This window comes from Sinocyclocheilus anshuiensis, unplaced genomic scaffold, assembly GCF_001515605.1.
Source record: "Sinocyclocheilus anshuiensis isolate Anshui unplaced genomic scaffold, SAMN03320099.WGS_v1.1 scaffold948, whole genome shotgun sequence".
NCBI lineage: Eukaryota > Metazoa > Chordata > Actinopteri > Cypriniformes > Cyprinidae > Sinocyclocheilus > Sinocyclocheilus anshuiensis.
In genome coordinates this window covers 637636-658562 of record NW_015549709.1, presented here as the reverse complement: position 1 = coordinate 658562, position 20927 = coordinate 637636, and the positions used below count along the sequence as shown (strand labels likewise).

Genomic DNA, 20927 nt, shown 5'->3' with positions numbered 1-20927 from the left:
GCCGTGCAGGAGAGATGTGGGCGGCACAGCTCAGTGTCATGGGTATCAGAGAAGGTGCCTGCTGGGCAAGTCCGGCACAATCCGGTCTCACCGGGACTCTCAACTTCGCCGCAAGCCTTAAAGAAACAAATACATACCACTAAGATTGTGTGAAAGAACAAACTGTTACGTCTCTTATAGCATCCTGTCCGGCTGGACAGAGCGGACACACACACCCGTCCTCCCACCAACACTGCACCGCTAATGTCCCCCATAACTCCAGCAGCTACAGAGACACACACAAATGACCGCAGTCAGTGTTAAAATCACACAAACACACCTGCCGGTGAGAATCAAACCACAACTAACTGCTGTATAAATACTAGTACAATACAGTGGGTAAAAAGCAAGACACTACAGGTGAAGAGGGTAAAAGTTTTCACTAATAGAAATCACCATATATTCCTTTCTATCACATAAGAAATCAGAAAATACTGTCAACTGCCAGAAAAACAATTACCAATTTCTTAAAGTAACTCTTTAAATCAGTCGATATGCGATATGTTTAAATGATATATGAACAAACCCCTCATTAAAACCCTTCATAATATAGATACTGTAAAATGTTTAATAAAACAAAGATTACTGGATTATGTTTTACAAAAAAAAAATACTAAAGTTTTTCTACTTAGAAATTTCACATTTAATTCAATGTGTTACTTGCTGTTTCTTTGTAAATGTGAAATTTATGAGTGAAATTTGTTTCTACACTAAACTGTTTTTAGTGTAGATTTTTGGCTCGATGCACTCATTTTGAAACTTTAAAATTAAGTTTTTTAATTGAAATCTACAGATGCAAATAGATTATGTGTAGTAATAAATAATAAACACTTAAATGTGTATTTTGGATGTTTCTTGCCACTGGTTTGAGAGAAGACAAGTTATGAAAGCAAAATAGCTTAACATTTCACAATTTTCCAGCACATGAAAAACAGTGTGTGTGCCTGTAGTGTCTTGCCTAAATGTAGTATGGTACGGTGCAGCCGTTTATAGTATACTGTAGTACAGAATAAGATGTTACTTTATTGGCTACATTGCAGATTCTCTGTGCACTGATGGAAGGAACATTCAGAGAAGCGTGAGAAGAGACACAGTGTTCTGAGAGAAACCTCACTGTAATATCCCTCATTAATTACTGATGACTTCAGCACACCGCAGTAATCACAGGTTCACACACCCACACACACTCTTTAATGAAGAGTCTGAAACTTACGATCAGACAGACAGGAGCTGAGCAGTAAAGGTGGTTCTTCATCTTCTTCAAAATATTCTTCTATACTCATGTAATCTGAAAAAGACACGACAGGAACTCAATGACACATGCAGCAAATATAACATCATCAGCGTCAGCAGAAACCACCATAACCTCACGATGCCAGAGACAGGTAAACAGCACTTAGACTCTCTTGTGATGGACACGGTGGGTTTGTATGTGTACAGAAGTGATCTATAAGCTAAAGTGTGGTATAAATAGTAAGCTGAACTAAAGCAGGCCTGTGGTTTGGGGCAGCACTGCTTTTCTTGGCCGATTTTTAGACCAAATATGCCCAGTCAGGCCAGAAACCACTTACTGGATCTACTGGAGCGAGAGAGAGGGAGAAATGGTTCTGAGAAGGTCATAAAGTCATAGAACTACTGCTCAAAAAGCTCTCATACAAACATCAAGATCTACACCAGACCATGAGATGCCAGCTGTGGATCTCAGACCCTCTTCACAAATAAATGAGATTAACCGGAGACCAGACTTTAGCTGGAGTTTCTCGCTTCTCAGATTTTGTGTCAAAGAAAATGATCGGTAATCTCACATGTCCTATCTAGTTTAATAAGAGATCTCATTAAGGTCTCAAAATGTGCTTTAGTGTGCAAATCAAAAGTCACAGACTTAATATGCAATCAAGACCAAATGATCTGAGCTGCTCTTCACATTCATTTTTTGAAGTTGTAAATAAAACAATAATTATTGGAGTATGTTCTACAAGAAGATTCTATTTGAGACTTTCTACTTCAAAATTTTAAGTTTAATGTTCAATGTCGATTTTTTTGTAATTATTTATGAAATTTACTAGCAATTTCTCAGTGAAAATAGTTTCTACACCAATTCTTCTCAGTGTAATCTTAGATATGACAGCTATTCTTCTTTTTTTTTTTTTCACAAGATTCAAGACCTTAGAGAATTTTCCTGGGCTTTGAATAAGCAGCTTTTTTAGAGTTTTGAAGACATCATAATAACTACTTAATGAACATTATATAAAAATTGAAAGTGAAGTAAAAAAAATAAAAAAATAAAATCTACACTGTAAGAAAAAAAAACTGTAGGAAAAAAAGGAAAAGGTACTGGTAATGTTTCATTTAATTAATTTACAGACATTTAATTTCACCCTAAATAACAATGCAATGCAATGCATAATTCAAAATACGAGTAACACACCTGTGAAAAATCAATACGAAAATACTTCACATCATAATTTTTTCAGACTTTTCTTAGAGTGCAATGACATTAAAAACAAGACAAAGTTACCTGAAAAGCAAAATTCTGTAAAACAAGACATTTTTGGTCTACTAATTTGCTAGTTTGCTAGACATCTGTTTTCTAATACAAAAACTATATACTAAATCTCTACATAATATTAACTTATTTAAACTTTATAAAACAATGCTAAATATAACACTTCATCATCAAGTTCCACAGCACATATGGAAAAGATAAATAAAGAACAGCATAATCTCTAAGACAACCAGACGCCTGTGCTGCTTTGATCTCGTCGCCATGACAACAGAACGCACACAGGTGCCGACTGAGAGCCACACTTACCCCAGGGTGGTGCTGTGCTCTGTTGCCCTGGTAACAGCTGAGGATGCTCTGCTCACTATGATGACGCCTGCTCACTGTCCCACTGTACCTGTCTGCATAACGCTGTCATTCCTTATACTGCCACTCAAAACCACGACTCCTCCCACCACAATTTACCACAATCCTCCAGTCACATGAGTTTACTGATGCTTTACACATTGTGGTGGAGAGTTTATTTTCCAAGTAAATGTTTTCTAAACCCAAGTGAAGAATATAAAACATGAATGAATAAAAACACAATAGCTGAGCTCAGACAGCATGCGTCAGTCTGCAAGACATTTTGACCCACACTGGTTTCTGCTGCCAATGATTTTAGCACATGACTACGGCAAAAAATCATTACCTACTCTACAAATATATCTAACCTAACGGTGAAAGTGATTATGCAGAGAAGGACATGTTCCCGGATCATCCTTGTTTGGCCTGACATGACATTGCTAACATCCAATCAGATTGTAGGGACAGAGAAATGGATGCAGTTTGGGTCTGTAAACCAGTCTTATCAACCTATAAATTCCCTCCATTTCTTTCCCATTAAGTAAGACCTGCAAAATGATTTACTGTATTTTAATGCATTTATTCAAATAAAATAATTATTTTAATATATAAATATAATTTTTAAATAAATTGTATTTAAACTATATATATATTTGGGAGAAATGTTCTAAGAATGAACGAACACCCACCTCCTCCTCCTCTTTCGCCCCGGCCGCCCACCCACAAACCACCACACAGAAACGGCTCGTCCTTCACATTTCAAGATCAGCTGCCAGTCAGACGTGCCCCATGCCTACTTAAATTTAGCTCTTTCATTAAAAAGCAATAAAGTCCCAACGAACAGTAATTACAGTTCTTGCAGCTCTATCTCCGTACTGTCCAATTTCTCCATTCCGTGGCTTTGGGAGTGCATGAAAAACGGCATAAAGTAAATAAAACAACAACAAACATAAAACAATCACCTAGAATTATCCATTTTAGGATCTGTCATGTTACAAATTGGAAACGATGAAGGGGTTGCCCTCGCCTGACTTTTGGGAGCGTGGCATTTTGCAGCTCGTGTTCTGCCAGCATGCTGCTCCAGGATCTAGACTCAAGTTCTAGACCGGAATCAAGCCATAATACAAGACAAAGCCAGAGTCCCGGTCCAAGAGTAGAGCTCTATTCTACAGCCAAACCTTCAGACTAGAAACCACAGTCTAGCCATCGCTAGACTGACACATTCTTGCTGAGCCTTCAGAAGTATTGATTAGCTAAAATATATAGACAGATATCAAATATAATTCAAAATATATTTTACAATTTTAAATAACTGTTTTGTATTTTAATATATTGTAAAATATAATTTATTCCTGTGATCAAAGCTGGATTTTCAGCATCATTACTCCAGTCTTCAGTGTCACATGATCCTTCAGAAATCATTCTAATGCTCAAGAAACATTTATAATTATTATATTTTTTTCTCAAGATTCTTTGATGAATAGAAAGTTCAAAAGAATTTAATTTTTTTTTAATTTTCATTGTTACAAAATATTTCACACTACATTCTTTACCGTTACTTTTGATAAATGTAATGCATCCTTGCTGAATAAAAGTACTCATTCTTTAAAAAAAAACTAAAAACTTGTTGACCTTATTAAAGAATTCAAGCCATGTGAGCTTGTCTTGTAACACCTGTCAGCAAGTTTTGACGCTGACATTTGCCATAACACCACGTGTCACTTCCTGTTCTCACTCTGAAAGTTCAACACCGCCGTCTTCTTTCAAATCCCCACCAGCCTGATGATGCTCACAAATATAGCCTAAGATTTTATTAGCCAGACACTTTCCATTTTCCTACCCTCATTTTCACTCCCTCCATCTCTCTCTGTTCCTTCAAAAGAACTGACCACACTTTGCTTTCAGCTGCTAACAGCATGTTATGTTGTATGTCCTGCATGTTTCAAGATACGTGCCAACCACGTGCTGCGGCCGGTGACCACCACAATCCCTCTGTCACCAGGGGTGAGGAACGTTACGCAACAATTACAGCATCCAAAGAGGGACAGACCTCATCAGACAATGGAATGAAGAGGGAGTTTCTGCTCATAAAGCTGTATTGGGCTTCCTTTTATGTTGCTTATAAACAAATGAGCATCCAGAGCTATGATATACTGAGCAGAGAACAGCAACATTGACGTTAGGACAGGACGATCCGTTAGTCAGATCGATGGCAGTGTTTTGGAAACCTGTGTGAAAACAGTCATTATTTCTGCAAATTCATTTTCTAATGCTATTGCCACAAAAATCAAGCTCTTCAGCTTCAAGGGCACAAAATCTTTTAAAATATATTTGTAATATACCTTTATATACATATATATTTCCACCCCATGTTATTTAGATTTAATATTTATATAGTGTTTTTTTAACGTATGTTTTCTGCGTTCCAAAAAAACCTGCTTAAACATTTAAAATAGACATCATTGGGTGGAACTGTCTTTTGAAACCCAGTAAGAATGACTGCATTTGCTAACAGCTTTTTAATCAGAGTTAAATAAACTGCAGTGGTAAATGAAGGGTTTTGTTGCTTGTGTGGAGGTGTCTCATGTTCCTGTTTTGGACCGTTCGCTGTTAAAAGACGAGGTCACCGATACACAAACACGATTATGGGCCATGTGCATCATTCTACTGTGGTTTCTGCTAAGAAAAACAGAGGAAAAACCAATTATTCTCTGAGATGAAACATCTGCCTGTTCAAAATAAGGCCCTTGATGTCATACCTAAATAACAGTTGCTAACCACCATTCTGGACAAATACCTACAAAATGGCTATTATCTGCTCCCATGCACAAGAGATGTGACTATCCATAACCACTATAGATAGCATAACGTTAGATGTTTTCGCAATTAAATACATGATTGTCTCATAAGTATTAGCCTAGATGGTGTCTATATTTAGGTTTGTTTGTTGTTGACTTGAACCAGTGAAGCTACCCTTACAAAATACATTGAAGCTATTACGGGAACAATATCTTTTTTTAAGTTTAAATAGGTTTAAATATATAAGCATATAAAACTATATGTTGGCAATATTATGCAATTAATGCAAAATGCAGCACAGGGACTTTAGTAGTGGCAGTACTTCTATTGAGTGCAATGCATGTACTTCTGCTGCTGTTTGTATTGTTTACAGTAGTAAACACAAGCAGGTGGTGGCCATGTCAATGCTGAGAATGTAAACGGACACAGTGAAAAAGAACGTCACTGGTGTAGGATTCCACTCGTTTGATTGACAGACTGACATCACCACCTGCAAGGGAACAGACTCAGTGTTTGCTTGCAGACTATCACAGCGTTCAACAAACATTTCACTATCTATAATAGAAAAAGAGAAAGGAATAATTACTTACAGAAGGAAATGTAACGAGGAAGAAGGACATCATAAGATGCTTGACTTTGCAAACAGCCTAATAAAGCACACAAAGCAGGAATCTAGGTCATAACATTGCTGAGATCATTCTGGCAAATAAATGTTCATGAAAACCATATGTTAAGTGATTCCACATTGCCAACAACTGAGATTCTCACAGCTTGATCTGTAAAAAATGGTTTAGCTGTAAAATGCAAAAAGCCAAACCCTTGTGAAAACAAAGTGTGTTTAATTGTATTGAATGTGCACTTGTAGTGCACTTCACATCTCAAAAGTATAAGTATATTTAAAAAATATATATTTGCAGACAATAAAATATTATGAAACAAAAGGCCACTTTCATGACTATGTTTCTTAACAAAGTAAAAATTCCACTTTGTAGTAATATAAAAGTTGTAAAAGTTTTACTTTAAAGTATGTTAAATCACATTTTAATATAATATAATATTGTAAATTACAAATGTGGCATTACAAATATTTAAATTCATGACATACAAGTTTCGATAGAAATTACTTTAAAGGAACACTCCACCATTTTGAAAATAGGCTCATTTTCCAACTCCCCTAGAGTCATGACAGTGTTTCGTTCTTGAATGAATCAACAGTTTAAATAATTCGGTTCAATCGCAATGACTCACTTATTAACAGTGATTTGCTGCCACCTACTGGCGGTTTTAATTTCAAATTTCGGCTTTTTCTTTCTTTTCTTTTTTTGATTTTTTTCATGCTTTAAATCATTTCAAATATCAGTATTCAACGTTTTATGTTTAATATATCAAAACATTATTTATGCATTTGTAATTGCAGGTTAAATGCATTCATGTCTTGCATTAAACAAAATACATGTGTGTAAATACATCTAAATATTGGAAAAGATTAATTCCTATCAGTATGAACTGACCACCACACAGAATATGAAGAATATTAAAAACATTAGGAGTCAGCTGTCTTCGGCAGTCCTTAAGGTACCAGCACAATAACACACTCAGCAAAATATCGTCTAATTATCGTTATCGATAAAATCCCATAATATATCGAGATATAATTTTTTGTCAATATCGCACACCCCTAAGTGTTCCTTTAAATTTTAGTTTACTATAAATGTAATTTATGGAATTTTTTATTTATTTATTGTAAATAAAATAAAATACTATTTCAATCTTTCTACTTTAAAAAAAATAATTTTTTAACTCTATTTTACTTTCAGTTTCATTGTAATTATTTTCAAAATATAGGCTACTAGCAATTTTTGAGTGGAAATTGTGAAAGTAAATCCTACACCAATTTTTTTAGTATGTTTCAAAGACAATATAAATAATTATGAAACTACATGTATAGATGTACTTTGTCACTCTTAAGTTCAACTAATTAAATTTAATATAAATTTAAACTATAATCCATTTTCATTTAAATTCAAGTGTCCTAAGTGTCTGAAAACATTACATTCATTTTTATTTATATTACGTTTTATATTAATTAACTTCTAAAGTATATTGCTTTTTGGTATTAATAAGTACTCTTTGCTACTACTTTTTCACAATGGAATGCCAGCTGGAAAACGAGAAGAAAAGGGAGAGACCTGGAGGGAGACAAGCTAATTTCATCAGGTTGGAAATTAAATACCAGGAAAACACTTCCTTGATGTGGACGAATCCCAGTTCCCGAGGGGGGAATTCCACTCTCAGTTCTGTAATGGCAGGAATGATAAATGCACCCATATGCCATTGACAAAAAGGAGTTTTATGACACTTCTGATGGAATATATTTTCATATTATAATTTGTATTTGTTAACAAAAGAAGCACATTTGCTAACTCTTCCAAGAAAGCCAAATGTCTAGAATAAGGGGGGACACGACCTTTGCCTTTAGATGAATTGGTCACCCAAATCCACTGGCCGTGTCTTGTTCTCTGAACCTGTAATTATCCTCCTCTACAGGAATGTCATATTACCCACGCTGCCCCATGCTAATTAATGGATGTCGGCCTTTGCGGAGGGCGTAGGCCTGAGTCATGTGGCCCTGCATAGAGAGGGGACTTCCTGTCACATGTCCATCTACGCCCTCTAATAACACCCTGAAAGGGACCAAATGAGGCCCCGGCACCAAGTGCTGTTTCATCACATCCTGAATAGCAACATTTTCCCTTTGTGTTGGTCTTTGTGGTCACAGCTAGTGTAAAAACTAACATTCCTGGAGCTCAGCATGGTGCTAGTGACGCCAAGATCCTGGGTTTAGTTCCTAGTGGACACACATTGTAAAATACACACTTCAAACATGACTCACAATGGTCTTCAATATGCTAGTGATTCTGATTCAGAGTTCTTTTGAGTCAAATCTTTGTGATCCCACCTGTAAAATAAGAACACCTATGTGAGAATGCTGTTTGTGGACTACAGCTCAGCATTTAACACCATAGTGCCTGCCACACTTGTTGAGAAGCTCCAGAATCTGGGACTAAACAGATCTCTGTGCAGCTGGATCCTGGACTTCCTGACGGGCAGAAGTCAGGTGGTCAGAATGGGCAACAATACTTCATCCCCGCTGACCCTCAACACTGGTGCTCCTCAGGGCTGCGTCCTCAGCCCACTCCTGTACTCCCTGTACACACATGACTGTGCAGCCACACACAGCTCCAACGTAATCGTCAAATTCGCTGACGACACAACGGTGATAGGCCTGATCACCGACAACGATGAGACGGCCTACAGAGAGGAGGTGAGCACCCTGACTAAATGGTGTCAGGAGAATCATCTCTCACTCAACATCAACAAGACCAAGGAGCTGGTGGTGGATTTCAGGAGACAGAGCAGAGAACACACACCCATCACCATCGACAAGACACCTGTGGAGCGGGTAAACAGCTTTAAGTTCCTCGGCGTTCACATCAGTGAGGATCTCACATGGTCTACACACACTAATGCAGTGCTGAAGAAGGCACATCAACGCCTTTTCTTCCTGAGAAGGCTGAGGAAGTTTGGCATGAGCCCCAGCATCCTCAGAACATTCTACACCTGCACTGTGGAGAGCATCCTGACTGGCTGCATCACTGCCTGGTTTGGAAACAGCACTGCGGGCAACCGCAAAGCTCTGCAAAGGGTCGCGCGAACTGCCCGCCACATTGTTGGAGGTGAGCTTCCCTCCCTCCAGGACATCTACACCAGGCGGTGTATAAGGAAAGCCCGGAGGATCATCAGTGACTCCAGCCACCCATCCCACAGACTGCTCTCTCTGCTGCCCTCAGGAAGACGTCTCCGCAGCATCCGATCCCGCACTAGCCGACTGAGGGATAGCTTTTTCTCTCAGGCTATCAGACTAATGAACAATCAGAACTAATACACCCTACAGCCTACTCCCACAATACGGTAGGCCACACACTGCACTTTAACTCCAACAGTTCAATACTGGACTATACATACACACTGCATTTAAACACAATAATCTATCTGCTACCACTGGATACCATCCAATGCACATCCATGACATTTTGCGTATCCAGTTAATGTATAATCTGTTGCACCTTCGCATATTTTGTGTATATATGTCTACATAATGTAGAATGTGTACATACTGTGTATAAATGTGTATTGCTAACTGCATGTACATACTGTGTATAATGTGTAGTGCTAACTGTAAGTATGTCTAATAGTACACTGTGTGTACTGACTATATGTATGTGCATATTGCACATTGTCATCTGTTGAGGTCTGTATGTTTATATGTAAATTGTTTCTGCACTGTCTGGAGCACGCTCCCAAGAATTTCACTCACCAAGGCACGTGTGCTGTGGTGATGTGACAATAAAAGTGACTTTGACTTTGACTTTTGACTTTGATGAATTGGCTGACAATGGTTCACAAAACAACCCACTGACACAATGGAACAAGAATGATTTGTTCACAAACCGGACTGAATCAGCTCTCAAATCAATAAACCACTGACTCAGTGAACCAAGAATAATTCGTTCACAAACCAAGCTGAATCACTCAGAGCAGTTCTCAAATCAACAATCCACTGTCTCATTGGACCAACAATGATTCCTTCACAAACCAAACTGAATCTCTCAGAGCAGTTCTCAAATCAACAACCCACTGACTCATTGTATTAAAAATGATTCATTCACAAATCAGACTAAATCACTCAGGGGTTCTTGGGTCAACAATTCAAAATGATTGAAGCAAGAACAAGTAAAAACTTTTTTAGACAAGAGATGCAAATTAATTTTAGTACTGTTTAATCCAAATTATAGTTAGATTCTGAATGACTTGTATTTTATGAGCTAAATATAGCCACAACAAACTAAACTGGAATACATGAAATGACCAGAAACACTCTTGATATACATATAAAAAACATAAAGGGCCTACACGTGACTTTTTGGCACATGTAAAAGCCATAAAAGAATCACTGAATAATTTTTTTAAACTAATGTCTTGACCTTCATATCAAAAGACTTGCAAATAGTGTTACAGATCAGCCATTTCAACATTTCTTAATTCACCTTTAATGTACAGTCACACAACTCAGTGTATCACAGTAGTGGAGTCAGCAGAAGCCACAGGCACACAGAGTAAATCCCTGCTGATCTGAGGTCAGAGTGTCGGCGTGCCAGCAGCGCCCAAACCGCACAGAGGTCAACACGGATACGGCAGCCAACGCAGGTAGATGTCTGCACGCGAGGAAGGGAAAGTATACAGTAAATTTGGTCGTTTCTGGTGAAACGGTCCACCAACACAAATAATAAAGCTTTAATTAAACCATTGATTCTTGCATCCAGCCGTGGAGGGTTTGAAATCTACCCAGATGTTTGCTTCATAATTTCAGAGGAGCATGCCCAATGTCAGAGCGCAATGGCTCCTGCCAACCAAACTCCCACTTCAAAACTCTGAATTGGTGCTGTCGCTCCAGTACGGGTCAAGCAAAGAGCATGGGTAATTACAGATAACAGACCTAGCAAGACCTCTCGGGCTTCCGGGCAGAGTTGGTTCTTGTTTGGACAGCAGAGTCACACTAACAGAATCAGGATGGTCAAATGATCTCTATCAAAACAAAACTATGCAAGCATGTGAAAAATGCACTGCCAGCTATGCGAACACATGAACATAAGTCTCGTTCATATGGAAACATTCTGCCACAGTCTGGCACTTGTGCAGATGAATTCAGATTGCTGAATTCTCCAATGGGAATCAAATTCTCTTTGATTATTTTTCATGATAGTTTAGGATCTACAGCAGAAGATCCTCTAAACTTTCATGATAAATAATCATGGCTTTATGCAACAGCAGTAAGTGTTTATGGGTATGAATATGTGAAACTCAATTTAACACTGGTCTACGCCTGCTCAAATTTAATTGTAAAGACACAATTTTAGAAAAAAGGGCTAAGTTATGCCTGCTCAGAACCACTTCAGCCCCTAGTATCAAAGAACACAGTTGTAATTGCTGTGTAAATGCATTTATGCCACCTCTGAGCAGCATTAAACAGTCTGTGGAAAGATGCTTAAATGCCACTTCAGAAGTATTTCTGTGTCACCTTTGCAGTGTATATTTTATTGTGTTAAGTCAATCTTAATACAATAACACATGCCATTTTTACAGTAAATGTTGCACAGAAGCGCCTCTGAAGTGGCAATTAGGTGTCTTTACGCAGCATGTTAATGCTGCTCAGAGGTGGCATAAATGCATTTACACTGTAATTTTTAACTGTATACTTTTATACTAGGGGCTATGGTGGGTCAGAGCAGGCATAATTTAGTCAGCCTTTTTTTGTAGCATTTTGCTCTAAACAGAACTCTGAGCAGGCACAGAGCAGCCTTAACCTAAGGCGTATTTACACAGCTTAGTTAAGGCTGCTCTGTGCCTTCTGTGTAAAGACGCAATGCCACATAAAAGCCAGACTAAACTATGCCAACTCAGCCCCTAGAATCAAAGTACTGTATAAAGTTGCAATTGCTTTGTAGATGCATTTATGCCACCACTGAGCAGCATTAAACAGTCGGTGTAGACACCTAAATGTTTCAAAAGTGCTTCCGTGCCACCTTTGCAGAGTAAATTTGGCATTAGCTGTGTACAGATGACTATTATGCCAAATTTACAGTGCAAAGGTGGCACAGAAGTGCTTCTGAGGTGGCATTTAGGTGTCTTTACACAGACTGCTTAATGCTGCTTAGAGGTGGCATAAATGCATTTACACAGTATTTCAATACTAGGGAACCAGCAACTGAATGTGAACTATCCCTTAAAGTGTCTTTGCACAGACTGTTTAATGCTCCTCAGAGGTGGCTTAAATGCATTTACACAGCAATTACAACAATATACTTTGATACAAGGGACTGAGGTGGGTCTGAGCAGGCATAATTTAGTCTGGCTTTTATGCATTTTGTCTTTACACTGAATTTTGAGCAGGCACAGAGCAGCCTTAACTCGGCTGTGTAAAGACACCAATTAGTGGTCTGTTTATTAACTGCCTAATACACATTGCACACAAAAATGCTAATAATTAGCTGAAATCAATTCTAACGAGATTGACTGGCTTTATCCAACTTCCACTAACTACTTCAGATATACCAAGTACTTCACGTATTCTGCCTCTAATGCCTTTCTGTGTACAATAGGGTGGATCAGAATTAAAGGTGGATTAAAAGTTGCAAAGTATTTAAAGTTGTGCAGACTTCATGCTGATGAGTCAAATATCTAAATTCAGATGTGCCAAATATATTACAACGTCAGAGTGAGTCTGCTGGCCCGTCCCATGACGAACATTGCCTGTATTAGAGTCATGCATTTAATCACACTGCCTTAAAGTTACTAAAGCATGTGTATGGCTCATAAAGCAGGCAATGCTGAACAGGGTAATAACAGTGCAGATTTATTTCAAACGTGAGCATAAAACACGTTTAGGCATTTTGTTAGTGCCTGACAAAACAGTCAAACTACAAAGACGTGGCAATTACATCCTGCTTTATAATAGTCCAGGCTGTGTGCCAATCCTGCGTATCACTATAATATTCATGGAGGGTTTACAAAAGATGTTAATTATAAAGAGAGGGTGGCACCTTGAAACTTAAAGTCTTTTAAATAGGAATGTTGGGATATATCCAACATGCTCTGGCGCCTATACATACATGTTATACAATGTTTTATAACACAGTATTTTTGTTTATAGTGCAGACTATAAATTATGCATGCAGCACAAACATGTGTTTCCAGCTGGTATAAACCGCAGCTGGCGCAGTGCGTGCCAAAGTTTGGAGCCAGAATGTGTGTGTGAGAAGCTGACTAGTGGGCGACATATTATGATGAGCTGTATTTAAACACGCTTGCTGCTTTCTCTTAGTTAACTCAGTTCACTGGAAAAGAGCAGAACAATTTGTGGTACTTTAAAGAGCTGAAGTGAATGACACCATGACTGGAGGTAAATGATGGTAATACATTATTGTGTTATGCTTCATTTCGTAAAACCAATAAATGCTGTTCCTCATTCTACTCTCATATATCAGATTCTGTGGAAATTGTAGCAGGTACGAGATGTTTATAGACCGTCCATAAATGATTTTGGTAAGTTCACAACATACAGTAAAACACAATGTTCCTGCAATGTCAGTCTCATTTTGGTGCATAATGCAATAACAAAATATAAACATTTAAAAAAATTGTTTATGCATTTGTAATCGTAACACTTCATAATGAATATATACAAATTATAAATAATACTTAACAGACCAGTGATTCCCTTTACAACAATGTACCATGGTAATCATAGTTTCTATAACAAAATACCAAAGTAACTACAGTACAGCTATTGTTATTGCTGTAATAATAAACTAATTGTTAGGTAATAAAATAACATCATAATAAATGTACACATCTTTCAGAATGTTTATCATTGTTTATTTCCCTTCTTCCTAAGTAACATTGGTGGTTAAAAGTGATTTTAGAAACCAATAAATAAAAAATCAATAGAATTTTGTCAGAAAAGTTAATGGTACACGGTACATTTTTCATTTAACGATTATGTACATTCAAATATGCACGTATGCAATTATTAAAATATATGAATCTGAATCATAAGTTTATCAGCATTATACAGTGTAATGCCTAATATTTGTAAACGTTATCGATGAAAGTCATTATATAGCTAGACCTTTTAAAATCGTATTTAATGCGTCTGTAAAGGAATTCTAATCATAATCAAAAGTAGTAACTTAAAAGTAACGATTTAGTCATCATTATTTGAATATCGAACTTTTCTAAATAATGCAAATCAAAGGTCATGAATATTCAGACTTTGAAAGTATATAATAATCATATTAAAGTGTTTTTAAAAAGTGACCGACACTGTTTTACAGCCCTTGAAGTGAATGAAAGCATCACAGTGCATAAGAATATCACGAAACACCAAGGAACTCAACACATTTCTGTTGTCTACTATTTGGAACGTTTCAGTAGAAATATCATCAAAACTCTACAAACACCAACATATTGAAGTACAGTATATCCACACTCATCTCAGTATGCCGTATAGCCTACAGTACAGAACACACAACCCAATCCATAAGTTACTGAAAACACACCGGCAGAAATGCCGCACCCGCACCGCAGCTGTCCCCGTCCGTCTGTTAAACACTCTTTCACAGTCAATAAGGTTCGTGTCTTTTCTTACCTGTTTTACTGTGAATTCATAAGTGTCCGATAATCATCATATGCCGGATGTGTGATCTATAATTACACACAGAGAGGGAGAGAGACACAGAACCGCAGAGATGAGCAGATGATCCAACATTTGAACCGAGTCGCGTCACAGCGCGTGTAACAGGAGCTTCTCTTCACCTCCCACCCGGCCGTGCTCTCTCTCTCTTTGAAAAAGCCACGGCATTTATGTATTTATTAAAAGCCACATCTTAAAATTACAGCCCTCCCTCTCTCTCTCTCTCTCTCTCTCTCTCTCTCTCTCTCTATTCATTCAGGAGAAGATTTACCGCATTGTCAAAACAGTGCCAAGTAATATTACAGCCTACAGTAGGAAATAAGAGAAACTAATTTAAAACTATATCAAACTATATCACCACATCAAAAAAGTATTTGCACATTTTAATCACTCTTAAAGGACGTTTTAAAGAAATAGGGCCTAGTTCACCCAAAGATGAAAATTTGCTGAAAATGTACATACCCTCAGGCCATCCAAGCTATAGATGAGTTTGATTCTTTATGGGAACAGATTTGTAGAAATGTAGCAATGTATCCCAATGGGTGCCGTCAGAATGAGAGTCCAAACAACTGATAAAAACATCACAATAATGCACAAGAATCCACACCACTCCAGTCCATCAGTTAACATCTTTTTAATCAGCTGTTTGGACAAAATTCACTGCAGCGGATTCACTTGTTATGATACATTTTTCCAAATGTTCTGATGAATAACCAAACTCATCTACAATTTTGGTTGAACTACATAAGACACTTAGTTGATAATGAAATGACATTCATTTAGCATGTTCCCAAAGTAAAATAATGCAGAAACAGGGGACATAGGGTCTCAAACAGGGGGCATGTGGGACAAATATAAAAGCAAACATCTCACCTTATATTTCATATGCTCTGCTCTTTTAGATTTGCATGTTTCTGTCTCTCCAGCGCTGTATGCATGGAATGCACTCATGCAGCATAAACACACGCTGCAGGGCAGTTTAACAGAATCTCACACTAATTTCTTGTCATTCCAGGTGCGTTTCAACAATGAACCCTACAGCAAAAAATAAAAAATAAAATAAATTAAGCAAGGATGCATTAAATTGATCAAAAGTGACAGTAAAGACATTTATAATGATACAAAAGATTTCTAGTTCAAATAAATGCTGTTCTTTCTATTCATAGAATTCTGAAAACATTTTCACGGTTTCCACAAAAAAAAAAAAATATATAAGCATATTAGAATGATTTCTGAAGGATCATGTGACACTGAAGACTGGAGTAATGATGCTGAAAATTCAGCTTTGATCACAGGAATTTTATAACATTTTATAATATATTCAAATAAAAAATTTATATATTAAATTGCAATAATATTTCACAGTTTATTTATGGTTTTACTATATATTTTATCAAATAAATGCAGTCAACAAGATTTCTTTCAAAAACATTTAAAAGCTGTACCTTCCAACCAAACTCATCTACAATTTTGGTTGAACTACATAAGACACTTAGTTGATAATGAAATGACATTCATTTAGCATGTTCCCAAAGTAAAATAATGCAGAAACAGGAGGAAATGTCTCTTTCTCTCTCTTTCTGTGTGGCATGAGACAAATATAAAAGCAAACATCTCACCTTATATTTCATATGCTCTGCTCTTTTAGATTTGCATGTTTCTGTCTCTCCAGCGCTGTATGCATGGAATGCACTCATGCAGCATAAACACACGCTGCAGGGCAGTTTAACAGAATCTCACACTAATATCTTGTCATTCCAGGTGCGTTTCAACACTACAGCAAAAAAATAAATAAAAATCATCACTGAAAATGTTGGTTACTAGTGATTTCACTCTGAATTAATTTGATGGTTGTCATAGCAGCCATCCAATGGAGTGTGCATTAAATTAAAGATATAAATACTAATGTCTGGAACGAGTCTAAAGCACATGTAACCCACCTGCCTTTAAAATTTAATTGCACAGTTGATTAAATTAACATGACATTTGTAATAACTTTCAGGTGCCAATGAAAGTATATAATAAATTTGACATTTTTTCAGCTTCTATTGACTTTTGAACGGTAATGTATGTATATATATTGTATACATATATATATACATACACACATACATAGGCACTTTTAAAATGTCCCTAAGCTCCTTAAAATTGTGATTTGGGCCTGTCCCTCCTCAGGGGTCATGACCTTCTATAGGCTGTTTCTAACCATTAAAATCATACAACCATACAAAATCATACATATTAAATTGACCACAGAACAAAGCTTTTCAAAGTTATTTTAATCTTAAACTAGGTGATGATTCACACTTGAATCACGTTTTATACTTATTAATCACATACTGAGGGAAAAGATTAATAAGAGAAATGAGTAAAACTATTAAGCATGAATCACCTTTTCACACCAATATAACTTAACACAGAAGACAAAAGAGCACGCTGTAAAATGATCTTATTTTAATTTCCACACACATATTTAGCTGTGTTCTACATTTTGAGCAACCGTTACAGCATGATTTAAAAAATGTGACGTTTCATAAAACTGTGGTACCCAGAAGTTACTGTAAGAGAAATAGCAGAAATCTACATTATTTATATTTTCATTTAATATCACTTTTTTTGTTATTCGATTCTATTCAGACAAATCTCAACTTCTGGCACCCGAAATTTTCTTCACCTCATTTCATTACAATTTACCTTTTCAAAAGAGTCTGAAGTTTTATTTTGTTCCCTTTTGAATCTGAAAACAAATTCATAAACTTCCTGGCATTGACAGTGACTCATTTGACTGCGATGACAGGTGAGATCATGTGTGAGTGTGTTTGTAAATGAATTATCGGAGCCTCTGGATTCCGGCATCAGTGAATGTTTAATTACAAAGAAACCCACAGTGACAAAATAGGACAACAGTGTGAAATAAGCATGACGACTGTTACAGGACCCACAGACGTGGAGCGGCTTCTCTTCTCTTCTTTTAAAATACTGTAATAGTTTTAATTTAAATGAGACCGCACATGCCAAATGAGGAAAAATAAAATAGACAAAAATACTTATAAAAATATGCCATCAGATTCATATGAACAATCGTGGACTGTGAGAGCACTATTTACAGAGAAAGGCAATATATACCAATATTTACAATAAACATTGATGACGTCTTTCACTAGAAAGGGCTGAGAGGGTCACTTACAACAGTAAGACTCGACTTAGGACTATCATCACTGATTGATTTAGATATTTGATTCAAAAGCAAAAAATGCAGACTCAGTTTATGAAAATATGATTCTCTGAGGATCCTGTTTGTAATAAGAAGTTATCTTCTGCAACGCTTTGGCATTTCTACCTGCGAGTTCTTGGCACTAGCGTTCACAACTGCTCAACAGATCAATCAATAAAACAAGCTTGCAAAATATTCATGAATTTCCATGCATGATGCGGTCTGGGAAAAGTCTGACTTCACATCCTTCAGGTGAGTGGGTGTGTTTGTGACCGACGCGGTTCTTTCCAGACAAACTAAGGCAGCTGAAATTGCTCAATTAAAAGGAAGTTCACCCACCTGATGGTGGGCGGCGCAGGCAGAGCGCTTTAGCAGTTAATTGTCTCTCATAAGTGCCCGGATGGAGCCGAAGGGCTGTAACCCATCTGACTTCATTCTACGAGTCCTAATCTACACACAGACACACTCACAAACAAGCACAGAGTTTCTCTCTCCACTCCAAACTCTGTATGTCAAATTGACGCAGTCTTCAGCAACATTATATAAGAAATTCCCTTTCCTCAATTATTATAGTGATGAAAACGAGCATTGAAATGACACAGCTGTTGATCTGAGAATCTCACCAATCCTGAAGTTATATTTCATCCCAAAAATAAAAGAAATTTGCATAAAATAAATTCTATTTTTTAATTATTTGATAATTTTTAATATATATATATTTTTTAATTTGTTTTTACATTTTTTACATGATAATTCATCACATTTCCCCCAGATTCCAATTACCGTAATGCAAAAAATATTATTGTAATGTGAAAAAAATACAGTAAATCTGTAAAGTACATACCAAAGTATTTGTTGGACTAAATTTAATTTAAAAAATTGGAAGAATGAAAATGTATTACAGGAATGTGAATGTTTAGTTTTTTGTTTTTTGGGGGGAAATTGTGATAAAAACAAAGACGATTAAAAAAAATCCTAAGGCTTTTTTATTTTCTTTATGCAAACTATAATTTGTAATTTTATTTCTTTTGATTTTGGGGTGAAATATGACCTGGATGTTTCTTCGTGAGATTCACCTGAATAATGTTTCAAAAATCATACAAATGCGACCTCACTGACCCAACTTGAGCCTCGAAATCTTTCAGTAGAGAAATACGTCAGACTACTTTATTTATAAATTAAGTGCTATAAAAGAGACAACTAAAAATGAAAAACATAAATACTGTACAAAAGGATTTTTGTCACAATACCTATATATGGAATGTCATTGCTGTTCTTTTACATAACATTGTGAAGTCTTATTTTTTATACATAAAGATGATTCAATAACCAAAAAAAATAAAGTGATAGTGTGTAATAACTCTAACTGTGAGTTTGATGATTACTGAAGTAGTAAATTGTGTGTGTGTCATATAGCAGTTTGTAGGTACTCTAGCCTTATATTGCACATTGGTTATGTAAGATTAACTCTCATCTCGCCCCGAACAACACAAACGAGAGCTTTAACAAAAACATCTTCGTTCTCCAATGAAATCACAGTCTGTCAAGACCAGTAGTTGACCATAAAAGTGTGCGGACTTGTCCTCTAACGAAGTGAAAGATGAAGAAAACATGTCTTTCCACTTTGTACGTCCATCCACATTACCCACAATCCTCCCTGCCTCATGTGATGCATTCAAACCCTCTCTCTATCCAACAATTCTTGCTTCCTTTCTTTTTTACTTCACCTTTTCCTGCTTTTTCTCTTTCTGATGTCTATCTTTTCTTCTTCAAGGATTTTTACGATAATTTCGTCCGAAAGCTGCTTTAAAGTTTCAACACAATATTCAAAAGCGGCCACAGAAAAACCACATGGCAAGCGAGATCGATATTTTACATCAAGAAACAAAAATGACCCATAACACAACGTAACGACAAACACCCCATTGGTTGGCGTCTTACACACTCATGCACAACGCATCAGAGAACAGGAAGGGGCGGGGTTTCGGGGGGAAGTGCGTGGGCTGGTCCAGCGGCTTGTGTGTCGAGGGGCGGGGCTTCCGTCACACGCGCCACAGCAGTAAGTGGTTGGTGCTGTCGTCCCGCCCCACCGTCTCGCTGCTATTGGTCAGTCTGAAGTCTTCATAGCCGTCGCCACCGCTGATGACCAGCAGGTTGGATTTGACGGGCAAGATGATGGAGGCGCACCGTCGGGCGGAGTCTCGTCTCTGCAGGCCTCCGCTGCTGCTCTCTGAGCTGTTCTGTGCGGAGTTCACTATAGAAATTCAGAATAAACACACATATTTGTCATCTGATGCCATTTTGACACATTTTATTGATAGCCTCTATTTCTAGACATCTGTCTTGGATGCATCCAATCACAAGTATTAGTCAGGCCTAACCAGTTTAAACTACTTGATTGATGGGTGAGTAGGTGGGTCTTTTCTGTTGTTCAGGACGGGTCAGGATGCATTAATGGTTACACTACAAATGAAATGAGCGCATACGTCCCTGACCACCTTTGTAAATGCTTTGTGTGATGCAATAGCAAAATGTTTTGAACCAGTTTACAACTGCTTTAGCACTGACCATTTGAGAAGGCTATATTCTTTTGCAGGGCCATAATTGAGTGTTTTATGAATACCACAACACACATAAAAAAGGGAAGTCGTGGCCTAATGGTTAGAGAGTCGGACTCATAACCCAAAGGTTGTGGGTTCGAGTCTCGTACCGGC

The 20927-nt window shown here is 37.1% G+C and overlaps 2 protein-coding genes across 2 annotated transcripts in view; both read right to left on the bottom strand.

Moving 5' to 3' along the window:
• The window catches only part of relt (RELT TNF receptor), a 33716-nt gene extending 18633 nt beyond the window's left edge, over positions 1-15083 (bottom strand). The window contains exons 1-4 of the mRNA XM_016450066.1: positions 14955-15083; positions 1253-1327; positions 164-265; positions 6-116 (exon numbers count right to left, since the gene is read on the bottom strand). Of these exons, the coding sequence (XP_016305552.1) occupies positions 6-116; positions 164-265; positions 1253-1294 (255 nt within the window). The 5' untranslated portion in view covers positions 1295-1327; positions 14955-15083. The remainder of the gene's footprint in view (positions 1-5; positions 117-163; positions 266-1252; positions 1328-14954) is intronic.
• Positions 15084-19834: 4751 nt separating this feature from the next.
• The window catches only part of LOC107660677 (rho guanine nucleotide exchange factor 17-like), a 30507-nt gene continuing 29414 nt past the window's right edge, over positions 19835-20927 (bottom strand). The window contains exon 21 of the mRNA XM_016450065.1: positions 19835-20467. Coding sequence (XP_016305551.1) covers positions 20256-20467 — 212 coding nt within the window. The 3' untranslated portion in view covers positions 19835-20255. The remainder of the gene's footprint in view (positions 20468-20927) is intronic.